General features: G+C 39.6%; 1 protein-coding gene across 2 annotated transcripts in view; it reads right to left on the bottom strand.

Annotated features, from left to right (window-relative positions):
• The window catches only part of lmbr1 (limb development membrane protein 1), a 215,561-nt gene that overhangs the window by 7,513 nt on the left and 190,850 nt on the right, over positions 1-17,198 (bottom strand). Inside the window, exon 16 of one of the 2 annotated variants that reach the window (XM_063044423.1) lies at positions 1,785-1,946. In XM_063044423.1, the coding sequence (XP_062900493.1) occupies positions 1,785-1,946 (162 nt within the window). Of the gene's footprint in view, positions 1-1,784; positions 1,947-16,432; positions 16,747-17,198 lie in introns of those variants that run through there. The other variant, XM_063044424.1, reaches the window with a different exon arrangement.

The following is a 17,198-nucleotide window of genomic DNA, read 5'->3' as shown; positions in this document are numbered from 1 at the left end:
CAGGGATGTTGTTGATCAACTTCAGCTTGGTGTTTAGTACAATCACCCATCAGAGGTTGGTGGGTAAACTGTCTCTGTTTAGGACTCTTTTTGTAACTGGATCTTGGACTGCTTGACGGAAAGACCCCAACAATCCAAGTTTGCTGCAACATCTCAAGCTCCATCATACTGAGCACTGGTTTCCCCCCAGGGACGTGTTCTCAGCCCAATTTTGTTCACGCCCCAAAACTCAAAACTGAACTGCTCAAACCATATCATCAAGTTCACTGATGATACTACAGTGGATGGCCTCATCAGCAACAATGAAAAGATGGCATACAGAGAGAAGGTAGAGAGACTTGTCAAATGGCGTGAGAACAACAACCTGAGTCCCAATGTGGATAAGACAAAAGAGACAATTGTGGACTTGAGGAAGGCACAGGTCAACCACTCTCCATTGCACATCACTGGCTCTGCCATGGACAGAGTGAAGCATACAGAGTTGCTTGATGCACCCACAACACCCCCTCATTAGTCAAAAAGACACCGCAGCATCTTCACTTTAAGGAGACTAACAACTTTTTACTGAAACACCATCAACAGTACCCTGATTGGATGTATCATTGTGTGGTTTGGAAACTGCAATACATCAGACTGCAAGACCCTATGATCACTAGGGTCTCACTAACCCCTATTTGTAATATTTACCAGGGATGTTGTAGACGAAGGGCCCGAAGCATTAAGGATCCCTACCACCTACCCTGCAATCTCTTAGACCCACTATGATCTGGACGGAGGTACAGGACCATCAGAACCAAGTCTGTCATACTGGGTTACAGCTTCTCCCCTCAGGCTGCGAGACTAATGAATACCCTGGCGCCACTGAGGTCTCATCACTGGGAAAGTAAGCTATTTACTGTTAGCCTGTGCTGAAGTCCACATACATTTTGAATTATATTTTATTAACTTATTTATGGTAATAATTTGTTTTACGTGCCATGTGTGATATATGTTTTATGGGTGCACTGTGGTCTGGAGGGACATTGTTTTGTTTGGTTGTATGTGTGTACAGTCAGATGACAATAAACTTGAGTCTAGCATGTGTATTTGCATAGTGAAAAGGGAGAGAGTGAAAGGTCAAGTTTCTCTCTACACCGATGCTACTTGACCTGCTGAGTAATTCCTGAAATTTCATTTTTTTGTAAGTTTCAGAATTTCAGCATTCACCGTGTAAAATAATGAGAAATACAAAGAAATGCAGAAAACTGAAAATTTACTTTTGAGTTGATGGAAACAAGTTTGAGATTCACAAATGTTGCAGTATAACTCAATAATTATACACTTTAACTTCCTGAAAGTCAGGAAGAGCATAATCCCTCCCAGCAGTTTGAGCCAAAAAGAGTACAGATCTTTATAAACCAGTACAAAGCTACATTTTATAGATGTAGGCACTCAATCTGATATTGCCATTTTTTGCATGAAGTGTATTGATAAAATATGTACACCTATTACTTTCTTCTATTAACCATTCAGAAAACAGTAATCTTCATGATCAATCTCAGCACATACTGCATTATTAGTTAACCACAATAGGCACCATAACTTGTGTCTAGCACATGACCTTGCATCATCCAGTTAATTCAATAGCAACATAAAATTGTGATGCCGACTTTAAATTAAATAGAATTTTTAATGCTAAGTACAGATATGAATTTTAAGATATATTAAGAGGTGAGAAAATTTAGCAGTTAGAATGCTTAGTTTCAATATTGGATGAAAGAGGGTTAATAGTCATTGCCCCTTACCTAAAGCTTTAAGCAGTTCTTCTCTTACTGCGGATGTAAATTTTCTGATCAGGCACAGAGTCGTTACCACAGCAAATAACAGGTTGTAGGAGAGTACAATGTAAAAGTTACCAAGCCAATTGAACCTTCCAAAGTCTCCAAGTAGGTCAAATCTGGTTATTCCTGTTAAAAACAAGTATTTGCAAAAAATAACTAAGGAGATTTCACACAAAGAATGTAACATATCAGTCATACTCTCTGATACAAGCACACATTTCTGTATATTGAAAGCAAAACATCAGGTTTCAAAAATAATGCTGACACTTGGGAGCACGTACTCAAGACAGCATTTGACATTTACATTGTTAATGAATAAATTTCAAAGTTCAAGTTAAATTTATTATCAAAGTACATATACATCACCATTTACATCTCTTAGATTCATTTTCTTCTGGGCATACACAGTAAATGCAAGAAACAATAGAATCAATGAAAGGCCACATCGAGCAGGACGAACAACCAATGTGCAAAAGACAACAAACAGTGTCAATACGAAAAGAGAAATAAATAAATAAATAAATAAATAGAGAACCCAAGATAAGAGACATTGAAAGTCAGCAGATTGGTTGTGGGAACAGTTCAGTGATGGGGTGAGTGAAGTTTATTCCCTGTGGTTTAAAGCATGATGGTTGAGGGATAATAATTGTTCCTGAACCTGGTGGTGGGAGTCCTGAGGCTCCTGTACCTTCTTACTGATGGCAGCAGCGAGAAGAGACAATGAACAGGATGGTGAGAGTTCCTGATGGTCGATGCTGCTTTCCGGCGACAATGCTCGGTACAGATGTGCTCAACGGTGAAGAGGGACTGGGCTCTACTCACTACTTTTTGTCAGACTTTCAGCATGAAAGGGTCTAAACTGCACAATGGAAGATGATGCCAACTATTATTTGCTTGGCTGACATTTAGTTTCATTGAAATCACTGGAAGTAGACATTTGGTTGGCAGAGAACATTATACCACCTGTTTTGAGCTACAACTGAAAGCAAAACTCCACTGCATAATGGAGTGACACCTCCACACGGTTTATTAAATTTTTGATCACTCATTTTAGTGCTTTTTAAACTTCAAAGACCAGACTTAATTATGTTCTTATACACATTTTCTGTGCAGGGAATTTTATTCAGCTTCAGATACTAGAAATACTGAATTGAAAATGGGGAAGACCTTTTTCTGCTCATGGATTAAGTTATACTGACAATAACTGCAGCAACCCAACTATTACAGTAGCAAATCCAAAGCAGTTTAAATGGAAGGAATGGTGATGTTATGCTGTTGGTGCATAGTTACGTACAAAAGAAGCTAATCTTCAGAGAGCTACAAATTCTTTTGTCGTCCGCAGCCTTGTGCGATGATTAGTAACATCTTTCTTCATAGAGCACAGGAAGAATCAAATCTTTTTTTTTGAAGTTTTGCATTCATCTGTCCCAAAATGTCTATTTCAAAGCAATACAACTACAATCACCTTCACCTTTCCACCAATATCATATGATTCCCTTTGTTCCTAAAGATTTATTGATTAGTCTATTGTAAATAAGCTCTGAGGTGGAGAATTCAAACAGATGAACCAGTTCTTCTTCAGTCCTAAATATATTACCTCCTACTTACAATCCCAAGTTTGACTTTTTAGCCAAATAATGCAGCTTCTCAGTATCTACTTCTTAATTCTTTAAATTTTCAAGTGCAATTACTCTTTAATTCTTTTAAATTAAAAAAAAGTTGAAGTCCATTGTATGCTTTTGATTAGCCAGCTCTTTCAAGTGCATTATTTAATTTGAATCTGGTTTTGATGATATCGTTATTACTTTTTTAAATTGAGACGTGGCCACAAAATATGATTGGAATGCTTCCTAGAGTACAGTATATGGCAGCCTAAAATAAAACAAAAAAATGGTAGAAACACTCAGTAGGTCAGGCAGCAAATGTACAGTAAGATACTTGAATCAGAAGTTCAGGTCAAACTCTCTTCAATAGAACTGGAACTGTGAGAAAGCAAGTACACCCAGCACCTACTAAAGTGGCCACAGTGCATATTCATGGTCCTCTGCTGCCTGAGCTTATCGAAGTGTTGTGTATTCAGAGATGCTCCTCTGCATACCACTGCTGTAACACATAGTTATCTGAGTTACTGTCAGCTTGAACCAGTCTGGCCATTCTGCTTTGACCTCTCTCATTAACAAGGCATTTTAGCCCTCAGAACTGTCACTCACTGGAAGTTTTTTTTTGTTTTTCACACCATTCTCTGTAAACCACAATTTCACCAATTTCTTAGATACTCAAACCACCCTGTCTGGCACAAACAATTTTTTTCACGGTGTCATTTAGATCATATTTCTTCCCCATTCTGATGTTTGGGCTGAACAACAAATGAAACTCTTGACCATGTCTGCATGCCTTCATGCATTGAGTATTGCCACATGCTTGGCTGATTAGATATATGCATTACAGTGTACCCAATAAAGAGGCCATTGAGTAAATTGTGAAGTGGTGGTAGGTTGGAGAGAAAATGCTTGCAGCAGGGTGGAGACCAAAATTGTATTGACCACATAATTTCTACCAGTGTCAACAGTTAGAGGAAATTTTCAGCAATGTGTTGCTGAAAATTTAAAACAAGAGCATATACTGGCAGCAACTGCGGAGAGAGAAGAAAAGTACATTATTTTAAAAATGTGTGCTCTTGCATTAGATTTGACTAGTTCGGATGGGAAAGGGACCTAAAATTGTTGAATAGAATAGTTATCTCTGACATTTGCCCAGTTAGAAGATGAGATGCGTTGTAAGATGAGGAACACTGGAAAAACACTGCAATGGTGTAAGTGTAACTGAATTAACCTGACAGCAAAGTTCTTCTTTGTGTAAACTGGACATGAATAATAACCACATCACAACTGGAAAGAAATAAAAGACCCTAAATTCTACGTATTAACAGCATTTGCTGTTTCAACATTAAGACAGAGTTCAGCTGATTCATACAGTAATCTTTTAAAAGTTCATTCTTCTACATCTTCAAAAGTGACAGATAGGAAAAATGTCCTCATAAGCCACAGACCTATTACTTAGCATAGCTTTAACCAACATTGAATAAAATAAGGATATGATTTTGGAACAAAGCCAACACAAAAACATTATAGCATTGGATATGATTACAGTATTAGAGGCTTAATGATACCTAGATTCCAATATATCAAGTATAGATTTCAAATTGAATTAAAAAATACTTGGTTCACATTCAGGAAATAGCTGTTCAATATTCTCCCAGTCATAATATTTTAAACCACAGACTTCATCGACTTTATATGAGAGGAATAGTTGCCATAAGAGGAGAACATTTTTTGCATATGTCAAATAGTGTGCAACACCAAGTATATTTTCCTAATGTTTGATTCATAATTGTGGATGTGTTTAAAAACTGCTGACTATTTCACCATTATGTAGCAAAACACTTGTTTGTCATTTTGACCAATGAGAAAAAAAATCTGCAAACAAAAACTGCTTACAAGATTCCTTTTGTATTAATGTTATGACCTAAATGCAGCACAATAATGCAAGTAGTATTGAAGTAATAGACATGGACTAGTATTGCCAATACTTGCTACTTGCATGTTTCAGTATTAAAGGCTTTACCATAAGCAGTCACGCCATAAATATTAAATCCACATTGATATCTACACATCTGTGCATTTTAAGACAATCTCAAAGGATTTGTGGACAGAAGACACTCTCTCTCAATTTAAATTAGCATACATTACACTGTCACATCCAATTGTGCATCAACCCTATAGCAGGCAGCCCCACACACCTACAACATCCAGTTCACGGTGATACTTTGTAGAATGCTTAACAGGCAAAGCAGAGATCAGTACATGATCAAGTCAACTGTCAGTTTTTGGCACATCACCAAGCATACTGGCTAAGGGGAAATACTTTTCATCATGACTGCCTTGAAGTGCTGGCTGCTGCTGGGACTCGAACCCAGTGACAAAGCTCCAAGGCAAATGTTAAATCTAGCACCAAAAGATCAAGATGAGCCAATATCTTAGAGCATTCTGATGAGTGAAATATGTCCATTTTTGTCACACTGGAGTGTGCATGACTGATTACTTTTCAGCTAGAGAAAGATAACTCCATTATGCACCTTAATTTATATCATAGTAATTGGTAAGAGAATGTTCAAAAAAAGTCATTGCGCGCAATTGTATCTATTGCTAGCAATCTATTTGAACTAGTAAAATGAAGCCACATTTGCTTTAAAGAAATTGAACTTTCCATCTGTTTTTTTTTGTGCTTATTATTGTCTTTAATCCTGAGGAAAGTATGTTGGCTGAGAGACATAAAGCCAAGTGTCCTTTATATCCATCAGATGAGCTGAAGGAATCATTTTCTGCTCAGGTTGCTGTATTTAAACTTTAAAGGCAATAGAGAAACTATTGGTTAAGTAGATACTTTCCACAGCTGCTCAGAGACCATTTGCACTAGGCCCTGCAGGGGAAATTTAGGAGGCATTTTGATGCCAAGTTAAGCGTTAGTTAGCCAGATCTAGCCTACAGCAAATGACGTTCAAAGCCCAAAATGACAAAATAGTAAACAGAGTAAAAAATACTTACCATCTCAGTTTTGCACATTAATTTATAATGCATACCTCAAGTCGCTTTTTATTGTCATTTTGACCATAAACTGCTGGTACAGTACACAGTAAAAACGAAATAACTTTCCTCCAGGACCATGATGCGACATGAAACAACACAAAACTACACTAGACTAAGTGAGACAACACAAGGCTACACTAGACTACGTAAAACAACACAAAAACTACACTAGACTACAGACTTACACAGGACCACATAAAGTGCACAAAACAGTGCAGGGCAGTACAATAAATATTAAAAAGACAATAGACACAGTAGAGGACAAATTACAATATAATAATAAATGATGTAGATGTCAGTCTAGACTCTGGGTATTAAGGAGTCTGATGGCTTGGAGGAAGAAACTGTTGCACAGTCTGGTCCTGAGAGCTTGAATGCTTCGGTACCTTTTGCCAGATGGCAGGAGGGAGAAGAGTTTGTATGAGGGGTGCGTGGGGTGCGTAGGGTCCTTCACAATGCTGTTGGCTTTATGGGTGCAGCGAGTGGTGTAAATGTCTGTAATGGCGGGAAGAGAGACCCTGATGATCTTCTCAGCTGACCTCACTATCTGCTGCAGGGTCTTGCGATCCGAGACGGTGCAATTTTCGAACCAGGCAGGGATGCAGCTGCTCAGGATGCTCTCCATACATCCTCTGTAGAATGTGGTGAGGATGAGGGGTGGGAGATGGACTTTTCTCAGCCTTCACAGAAAGTAGAGACACTGCTGGGCTTTCTTGGCTATGGAGCTGGTGTTGAGGGACCAGGTGAGATTGTCCGCCAGGTGAACACCAAGAAATTTGGTGCTCTTAACGATCTCAATGGAGGAGCCGTCAATGTTCAGTGGAGAGTGGTAGCCCCGTGCTCTCCTGAAGTCAACAACCATCTCTTTTGTTTTGTTCACATTCAGAGACAGGTTGTTGGCTCTGCACCAGTCTGTTAGCCGCTGCACCTCCTCTCTGTATGCTGACACATTGTTCTTGCTGTTGAGACCCACCACGGTCATGTCATTGGCGAACTTGGTATGATTCAAGCTGTGTATTGCTGCACAGTCGTAGGTCTGCAGAGTGGACAGCAGTGGACTGAGCACTCAGCCCTGGGCCCTACCTCCTGTATTAAATATGGGAGAAATCACACAACTCTTTAACCCACTACGGTCAAGAAGGTGGTACAAACACATCAGGACTAGGCCTGACAGGCTGGGTAACAGCTTTTTCCCCTCAGGCTGTGAAACTAATGAATACAGACACCACTGAGGTCTCATCATTAGGACAGCGAGCTGTTTACTGTTCACTATTTACCTATACTGTGCTTTACGACATTGATTTTGTAATTTATTAACTTATTTATAGTATAAGATTTTGGTTTATGTGCTGTGTATGATACATTTTGTGTGGATTTACCATGGTCCAGAGGAACATTGCTTCACTTGGTTGTATACATGCACAGTTAGATGACAATAAACTAGAACTTAAACAAATATAAGCATCTTAAGTTCTGTATAAATCACAGAAAATGCACTATACATGCAAAATACAAAATACTGTGTAACCTTACGTAAGTAAACCAGAACTACACAAAATCTACCACATAAGACCATAAGACATAGGAGCAGAATTAGGTCATCTGGCCCATCAGGTCTGCTCCACCATTCAATTATGGCTCATGCTTTTTTTTATATCTCTTCCTCAACTCCAGTTCCCGGCCTTATCCCTGTAACCTTTGATGCCATGTCCAATCAAGAACCTATCAATTTCTGCCTTAAATACACCCAACGACCTGGCCTCCACAGCTGCATGTGGCAAAAAATTACACAAATTCACCACCCTTTGGCTAAAGAAATTTCTCCGCATCTCTGTTTTGAAAGGGCACCCTTCCATTCTGAGGTTGTGCCCTCTTGTCCTAGACTCTCTCACCATGGGAAATATCCTTACCATATCTACTCTGTCTAGGCCTTTCAACATTCGAAAGGATTTAATAAGATCCCCCCCTCAACCTTCTGAATTCCAGCGAGTAAAGACCCAGAGCTACCAAACGTTCCTCATATGATAACCTTTTCTTTCCTGGAATCATCCTTGTGAACCTCCTCTGGACTCTCTCCAATGCCAGCACATCTTTTCTAAGATGAGGGGCCCAAAACTGTTCACAATACTCAAGGTAAGGCCTCACCAGTGCCTTATAAAGCCTCAGCATCACATCCTTGCTCTTGTATTTTAGACCTCTTGAAATGAATGCTAACATGGCATTTGCCTTCCTCACCACTGACTCAACTTGCAAGTTAACCGTTAGGGTGTTCTGCACAAGGACTCCCAAGTCCTTCTGCATCTCAGATTTCTGGATCTTTCCCCTGTTTAGAAAATAGTCCACAGATTTATTTCTACTACCAAAGTGCATGACCATTCATTTTCCAACATTGTATTCCATTTGCCACTTTCTTGCCCATTCTCCTAATCTGTCTAAATCCTTCTGCATTCTACCTGTTTCCTCAACACTACCTGCCCCTCCACCAATCTTTGTATCATCTGCAAAACTGATAACAAAGCCATCTATTCCATCATCTAAATCATTTATATACAGCATAAAAAGAAGTAGTCCCAACACCGACCCCTGCGGACCACTAGCACTGAGGGCCAACCAGAAAAGAGTCCTTTTATTCCCACTCATTGCCTCCTACCAATCAGCACATTAACTTTCCTGTAATACCACGGGCTCTTAACTTGGTAAGCAGCCTCATGTGTGGCACCTTGTCAAAGGCCTTCTGAAAGTCCAAAAATACAACATCCACTGCATCCCCTTTATCTATCCTACTTGCAATCTCCTCATCATCAGGCAGGAATTTCCCCGAAGGAAATCATGCTGACTTTGTACTATCTTGTCCTGTGTCACCAAGTAGTCCATCACCTCGTCCTTAACAATTGACTCCAACATCTTCCCTACCACTGAGGTCAGGTTAACTGGTCTATAATTTCCTTTCTACTACCTTCCTCTTTTCTTAAAGAGTGGAGTAATGTTTGCAATTTTTGAATCCTCTGGCACCATGCCAGAGTCCAATGATTTTTGAAAGATCATTTCTACTGCCAATCTCTACACATAGGGTGTAGTTCATCTGGTATGGGTGACTTATGTACATTTAGGTCTTCAGCTTTTTGAGCATCTCTCTTGCAACAGTAACTGCACCTACTTCTCTTCCTTCACACAATACAACATCAAGCATACTGCACAGTGAAGACTGACGCAAAATACCTATTTAGTTCAGCAGCCATCTTCTTGTCCCCATTATTATTTATCCTGCCTCATTTTCTAGCACTTCTATATCCACTCTCATTCTTTTATTTTTAACATACTTGAAAAAACTTTTACTATCCACTTTGCTATTATTTGCCAGTTTGCTTTCATATTTCACCTTTTCCTTCTAATGATTTTTTAGTTGCTCTCTGTAGGTTCCCAATCCTCTGTCTTCCCACTAATTTTTGCTTTGTTGTATGCCCTTTCTTTTGCTTTTACAATAGCTTTGACTTCTCTTGTCAGCCATGGTTGTACTATTTTACCATTTGAGTATTTCTTCATTCTTGGAATACACATCCTACACCTTCCTCATTTTTCCTAGAAACACACACCATTGCTGCTCTGCTGACATCCCTGCCAGCAGATCCTTCCAATTTACTTTGGCTAATTCTTCTCTCATACAACTGTAATTTCCCTCACTCCACTGAAATACTGCTATATCAGACTTTACTTTCTCCCTATCAAATTTCAAGTTGAACACAATCATATTGTGATCACTGGTTCCTAAGGGTTCTTTTACTTTAAGCTCTCTAATCGCCTCCGGTTCATTACATAACACCCAATCCAGCATAGCTGATCCCCTAGTAGGCTCAACGACACACTGCTCTAAAAAGCTATCTTTTACGCATTCAACAAACTCACTCTCGAGATCCATTACCAACCTGACTTTCCCAATCGACCTGCATGTTAAAATCTCCCATGACTATCATAACATTGCCCTTTTGACTCATCTTTTCTATTTCCTGGTGTAACCTGTGGTCCACCTCCCAGCCACTGTTGGGGGGCCTGTACATAACTGCCATCAATGTCCTTTTACCCTTGCAGTTCCTTAACTCAACCCACAAGGATTGAACATCTTCCGATCCTATGTCACATCTTTCAACTGATTCAGAAACATAGGAAATCTATAGCATAATATAGGCCCTTTGGCCCACAATGCTGTGCTGAACATGTACTTACTTTAGAAATTACCTAGGGTTACCCATAGCCCTCTATTTTTCTAAGCTCCATGTACCTATCCAGGAGTCTCTTAAAAGACCTGATTGTATCCGCCTCCACCACCATAGCTGGTGGCCCATTCCACGCATAAAAAACTTACCACTGACATCCCCTCTGTACCTACTTCCAAGCACCTTAAAACTATGCCCTCTCGTGTTAGCCATTTCAGCCCTTGGAAAAAGCCTCTGACTATCCATACGATCAATACCTCTCATCATCTTATACACCTCTATCAGTTCACCTCTCATCCTCTGTCACTCCAAGGAGAAAAGGCCAAGTTCACTCAACCTATTCTCATAAAGCATGCTCCCCAATCCTGGCAACATCCTTGTAAATCTCCTCTGCACCCTTTCTATAGTTTCCACATCCTTCCTGCAGTGAGGTGACCAAAACGGAGCACAGTACTCCAAATGGGGTCTGACCAGGTTCCTACACAGCTGTAACATTACCTCTCAGCTCTTGAACTCATTCCCATGGTTGATGAAGGCCAATGTACCGTATGCCTTCTTAACCACAGAGTCAATCTGCGCAGCAGCTTTTGGACCCCAAGATCCCTCTGATTCTCCGCACTGCCAAGAGTCTTTCCATTAATACTATATTCTGCCATCATATTTGACCTACCAAAATGAACTAACTCACACTTATCTGGGTTGAACTCCATCTGCCACTTCTCAGCCCAGTTTTGCATCCAATCGATGTCCCACTGTAACCTCTTTCAGCCCTCCATACTATCCACAACACCTCCAACCTTTGTGTCATCAGCAAATTTACTAACCCATCCTTCCACTTCCTCATCCAGCTCATTTATAAAAATCATGAAGAGAAGGGGTCCCAGAACAGATCCCTGAGACACACCACTGGTCATCGACCTCCATGGAGAATATAACCCATCTACAACCACTCTTTGCCTTCTGTGGGCAAGCCAATTCTGGATCCACAAAGCCATGTCCCCTTGCTTTCTCAATAAGCCTTGCATGGGGTAACTTATCAAATGCCTTGCTGAAATCCATATATACTACATCTACTGCTCTATCTTCATCAATGTGAAGCCTCAAAAAATTCAATCAGGCTCGTAAGGCACGACCTGCCTTTGACAAAGCCATGCGGACTATTCCTAATCATATTATGCCTCTCCAAATGTTCATAAATCCTGCTTCTCAGGATCTTCTCCATCAACTTACCAACCACTGAAGTAACTCACTGGTCTATAATTTCCTGGGCTATCTCTACACCTTTTCTTGAATAAGGGAACAACATCTGCAATCCTCCAAAACCTCTCCCATACCCATTGATGATGCAAAGATCTTTGCCAGAGGCTCAGCAATTTCCTCCCTCACCTCCCACAGTAGCCTGGGGTGTATCTCGTCCAGTCCCAGTGACATCCAACTTGATGCCTTCCAAAAGCTCCAGCACATCCTCTTTCTTAATATTTATAATTTGATGCCATTCTTTACCAGTACAGCCACACCATTCCCTCTGCCTAACTTCCTATCCCTCCAATATAACGTGTATCATTGGACATTCAGCTCCCAACTACAACCATCCTTCAGCCACGATTCAGTAATGGCCACAACATCATACCTAGCAATTTCTAATAGTGGAACAAGATCATCCACCTTATTTCTTATACTACGTGCATTTAGATACAAGACCTTGAGCACCGTATTTGTTATCCTTTCTGACTCTGCATCCCTAATGATTTGATACTCAGCATGTTGGTTGCAACGAAGACCCAACACCTGCCTGCCCTTCCTGACAATCTGACTGCATGCTATCTTCATTTTTTTACCATCCGTCCTTTCCTGAGTTCCTACACTCCTTCACTCCGGTTTCCAGGCCCCTGCCAAGTTAGTTTAAACCCTCCCCAACAGCTTGAACAAACCTGCCCATGTGAATATTCGTCTCCCGCGGGTTCAGGTGCAAACCATCACTTTTGAACAGGTCATACCAATTATCCAAGAACCTGAAGCCCTGCCCCCTGTACCAGCTTCTCAGCCATGCACTTATCCTGTTTCTACCCTCACTGGGGCGTGGCACAGGCAGCAATCCAGAACTTACTACCCGGGAGCTCCAGCTTTCTACCTAGCTCTCTAAAGTCTCTTTTCAGGACCTCATTGCTTTTCCTTCCTATGTCATTGGTACCAATATATACCAAGACATCTGACTGCTCCCCCTCCCTCTCCAAAATGTTGTGGATGCAATCTGAGACATCCCTGACCCTGGCACCTAGCAGGCAACATACCATCCGGATGTCCCGTTCACGTCCACAGAATCTCCTGTCTTCTTAAAGTTTGCTGCAATTGTATATTTATGTTGGTCAGGCTGCACTTGGGAGTATTGTGAGCAGTTTTGGGCCCCTTCTCTAAGAAAGGGCATGTTGGCATTGGAGAGGATCCAGAGAAGTTTCAGGAGAATTATCTCAGGAATGAAAAGGTTACCATATGAGGAGTGTTTGATAGCTCTGGGTCTGTATCACGAATTCAGAAGAATGATAGGGGATCTCATTGAAACCTATCATGTATTAAAAGTCCTAGATAGAGTGGAAATGGAGAGGATGTTTCCTATAGTGGAGGAGTCTAGGACCAGAGGACAACTCCTCAGAGTAGAAGGATGTCCCTTTAAACAGAGATGAGGAAGAATTTCTTTAGCCAAAGGGTGGTAAATGTGTGAAATTCATTGCCACAAATAGCTGTGGAGGCCAAGTATATTTAAGGCAAAGGTTGATAGATTCTTGATTGGTAAGGATGCCAATGGTTACGGGGAGAAGGCAGGTGAATGGGGTTGAAAGAGATAATAAATGAGTCATAATGGAATGGCGAAGAAAACTCGATGGGCTAAATGGCTCAATTCTGCTCTTATGTCTTATGCTTTCAATGACTGGTGTGTACAGACAGCACATTAACACTTCCCAATCCGTCACACTTGAACAACTTACCAGAGGTGTAAGCAAAATTATCTAATAGATGTTTTGTTCATTGTGTTGTATCAATATTCAATCAATCAACAATTGCAGTTAAAATGGGAGATCTGAAGCTTTGCATATCAAGTTTGAAGCCAAAAAATCTGATTCTAAGTAGGCAAATACCACTCACTATATACTTTTCCTATTCCTAAAGACATTTAGATAGGTACATGGATTGGAAAGGTTTACAGCAGGAATTCCCAACCTATTTTATACCATGGACCCCCACCATTAACCAAAGGGTCCATGGGCCCCAGGTTAGGAACCCCTGGTTTAGAGGGATATGTGTCAAATGTAGGTAAATAGGATTAGTGTTAATAGCGTTTAGTCAATCAATTAAACAAGGAAGGAAACTTTCTATATCTTCTTTATTCCTTTCATAAACCAGATGACTGAATAGTGAATAGAAAGCCTCTTCTGAAAACAAATCTCACATATTATGCAAAGATTATTACTTCTGAGGAACACTTTACAAGTAAAGTTAGGTAATGCATATAAATTGCCACTGAGCATGAACCTCTGAGGGAACTTCCTTAACTCACCTAAAGTTTTGGAAGGCTGTTTGTTTTATATGATAGATTTTGAAAGGTTGATTCCATTAAACCTTCACACCATAGAGTATATTGCTATTACTCTTTGACTCTATCTAGCTTAGATGGGCATCTTCATCAGCAGGTTGAATTAAGCCAAAGGGTCTGTTTCAACGCTGTGTTGCTCTACGACTCTGTCTTAACTTAATGGAACTGGAGTTTGAAGCAAGGAACTCATCTTAAAGCCAGAGACTGAAATGAATGAAATTGACACTCAATATGTGCAAGTCAGGAAGAGGGAAATTAGTTTTGTAAACCGGCTTAGATTGGAATATTTGACTTTAAAATACTTGGATAAGGCCAAGGTCAATTTGTGTAACATGTCAACTAATCCTTGCTTTGTAAAGATGCTAGACCAAGTTCCTTGAGTGTAGGTAGTAGAGTTGCAGAGACATACAGCACAGATAAAGGATTTCAGCCCAACATGCCCATGTCAACCTATTTACATTAATTCTAAATTAATCTTTTTGTTCATCTCACATCGTAATCAATTGCCCCAGATTCTCCAACTCACCTACATACTAGTGACAATTCAGTGTGTCAATTAACCTACCAACCTGTAAGTCATTGGGATATTAGAGGAAACGCTCACATACAAATGGAGAATGTGTGAACTCCATGCAGACACTACCCAAGATCAGGATTGGAGTTCTGATGCTGTGAGGCAACGGCTCTACTGGCTGGACAATTGTGCCACTCAATATGAATGGACAATCAATGATGGCTTTTGACACATCTCCAAATATGAATTAAAAAATGTTGTTTTCATCCTCATGAAAGCACATGAAGTTTAATTGTTAAACACAGGAGCAAGCAGCATCATTGCACCAAACAGCAAAGCCACGGATTCCCAACCTTTTTTATGTCATGCAGCCTTACCATTAACCAAGAAATTCATGGACCCCCAGGTTGGGAACCCCTGAGCTAAGCAAATGCAGTGATTCAATCAAATGTAAAATGGATTAACTGTAATTCCTTTCCTTGATTTGTATCGTAATACAACTTATATTACAAAGCCTCTCAAAAACATTTTCCAAAGATTCAATTAGCATTAATAACTAGAACAAGCACCAGTTGTAAAACACTTGTAGCTATAGCATATCATCCCTAATTATGACTACTGGAATATGCATATGTGGCAATGTGACATTGAAACCAGTTGTCAAAGTTGAAGTAATTAAGTTGATAAAAGGAAATACTCTATTGATGATATAGGAGTATAGCACTGAACCCATCATCATCATCTTCAGGTGCCGTGTCTAGTTTGAGCTTTGACTGCCATGGCCCACACACTCCTGTTTCGGGTCAAGTGGATCAATTCATTGGTATTCATTTCCAGTTCTCTGGCTGTTGTCTCCATCAACATTTGTCTTTGTCTTTGTCTTCCTCTTGCTTTCTTCCCTTCAATCTTTCCCATAATTACTGTACATTCTAACTTCTCTTTCCTAATCACATGTCCAATGAAGTTACGTTGCCTTTTTATGATCTCATACATTATTTCTTTGTGTTTGCTCTGTTCATGACATCCTCGTTATATATTCATTTCACCCATGATATTCTTTGCATCCTCAAAAACCACATTGAATCCAAACTAAGAAAATAAATTATTTTAAAAACTGCAGAGAAATGCATCTGCAAAAAGTTCCATGACAAATTAATTGCGCATTTTTAATCTGTTGAAGGATTCAAGAAAATAGTGAATTTGAAGGAGATTTGCTTATTGCTAAGCAGCACTTTATGTATATTGACAGAGAACAAAAATGAATGTGAGGGTGAAGTGTATCAAATGTTGCACATTGAAGATCACATGTTTGCAAGGTGGATAGAAATATTTCAATAGAACAATGCATTACTTATGATCAAACATGCATGTCCCTGTCATGGCATCTTAGATAATGATATCTATGGTAACAATGAATACCGCATTATGGGAGTCAAGGAATTTGAATGTGTTTGAAAGAAAAATAAGTCATGACATGACATGATGTTCAAACTTCAAACTGTTCCACAGGAGAAACGTATCTTTCTGGTATTTGCCCCAATCCTCACCTTTCAAAGCTGCTAATATACAATGTGGTTCAGAAACAATTCCACGTTTAATCTGCTGTGGGTTTAATTAATGAATAAAATGACAGAGGAAAATACTTCATGTGACTGTTTCTAAGTGTACACAACAAGAAAAAAAATTACAGATTCAAGATTTTACAGTTTAATAAAAGGGTTGTTAAAGTAAATTAGTGTTTGGAATAAATATACTAGAAACAACATGTTGCATCTTCCATGAACGATTTCTTAAAAGAAGAAATGGTGGGATACACTTGATTAATTCTATAATGCAACAGATTTACTGGAAAGTTTTACTCAGGAATAAAAGTTACAGTGATTTGACCACCATGCTGCTTGTCAGCAAAGTTCCCTGCTGGAAATGCAGTCCTTATGTCCTAATTATATCAGTCATGAACAGATGCCTGTGGAAAAGTAAATGGAAAAATTTGATAAGCTGCTGAAGGGCTATAAAACAAACACATGTGACTGCTTTATATTTTGATGAGTTGGGTGGAAGATAATAAAAGTGGATTTAATAAATGAAAGACGGGACCTGGCATGCCACTCATGTCATTAGTTACCAGATAAATGACATCTCCGGAATGGCAGCCAGAATGCTAAAGCAACATTCCACTCTCAACAGTTTTACAACCACAAATATAAAATTAATCCAATCGAAGTAATACGGTCCCATTTATTTCAACACACGAGTATTATTAAGGTGATAATTTTCTTTCTAGCATCATTAAGGAGATATTTATGCTGAGCCTCTGTTTTCATCCCTTCCGTTTCACTTAATTTTCACGCTTTTTGCTCTTAAAAACATAAGATCTGCCTTACATCTAATAAGATTATGGCCAACCTGCATCTCAAT

The sequence above is a fragment of the Mobula hypostoma genome, chromosome 3 (genome assembly GCF_963921235.1).
Source record: "Mobula hypostoma chromosome 3, sMobHyp1.1, whole genome shotgun sequence".
In the NCBI taxonomy this organism is placed as follows: domain Eukaryota; kingdom Metazoa; phylum Chordata; class Chondrichthyes; order Myliobatiformes; family Myliobatidae; genus Mobula; species Mobula hypostoma.
The sequence above is the reverse complement of the archived record's forward strand: the minus strand, read 5'-3'. Positions and strand labels throughout refer to the sequence as shown.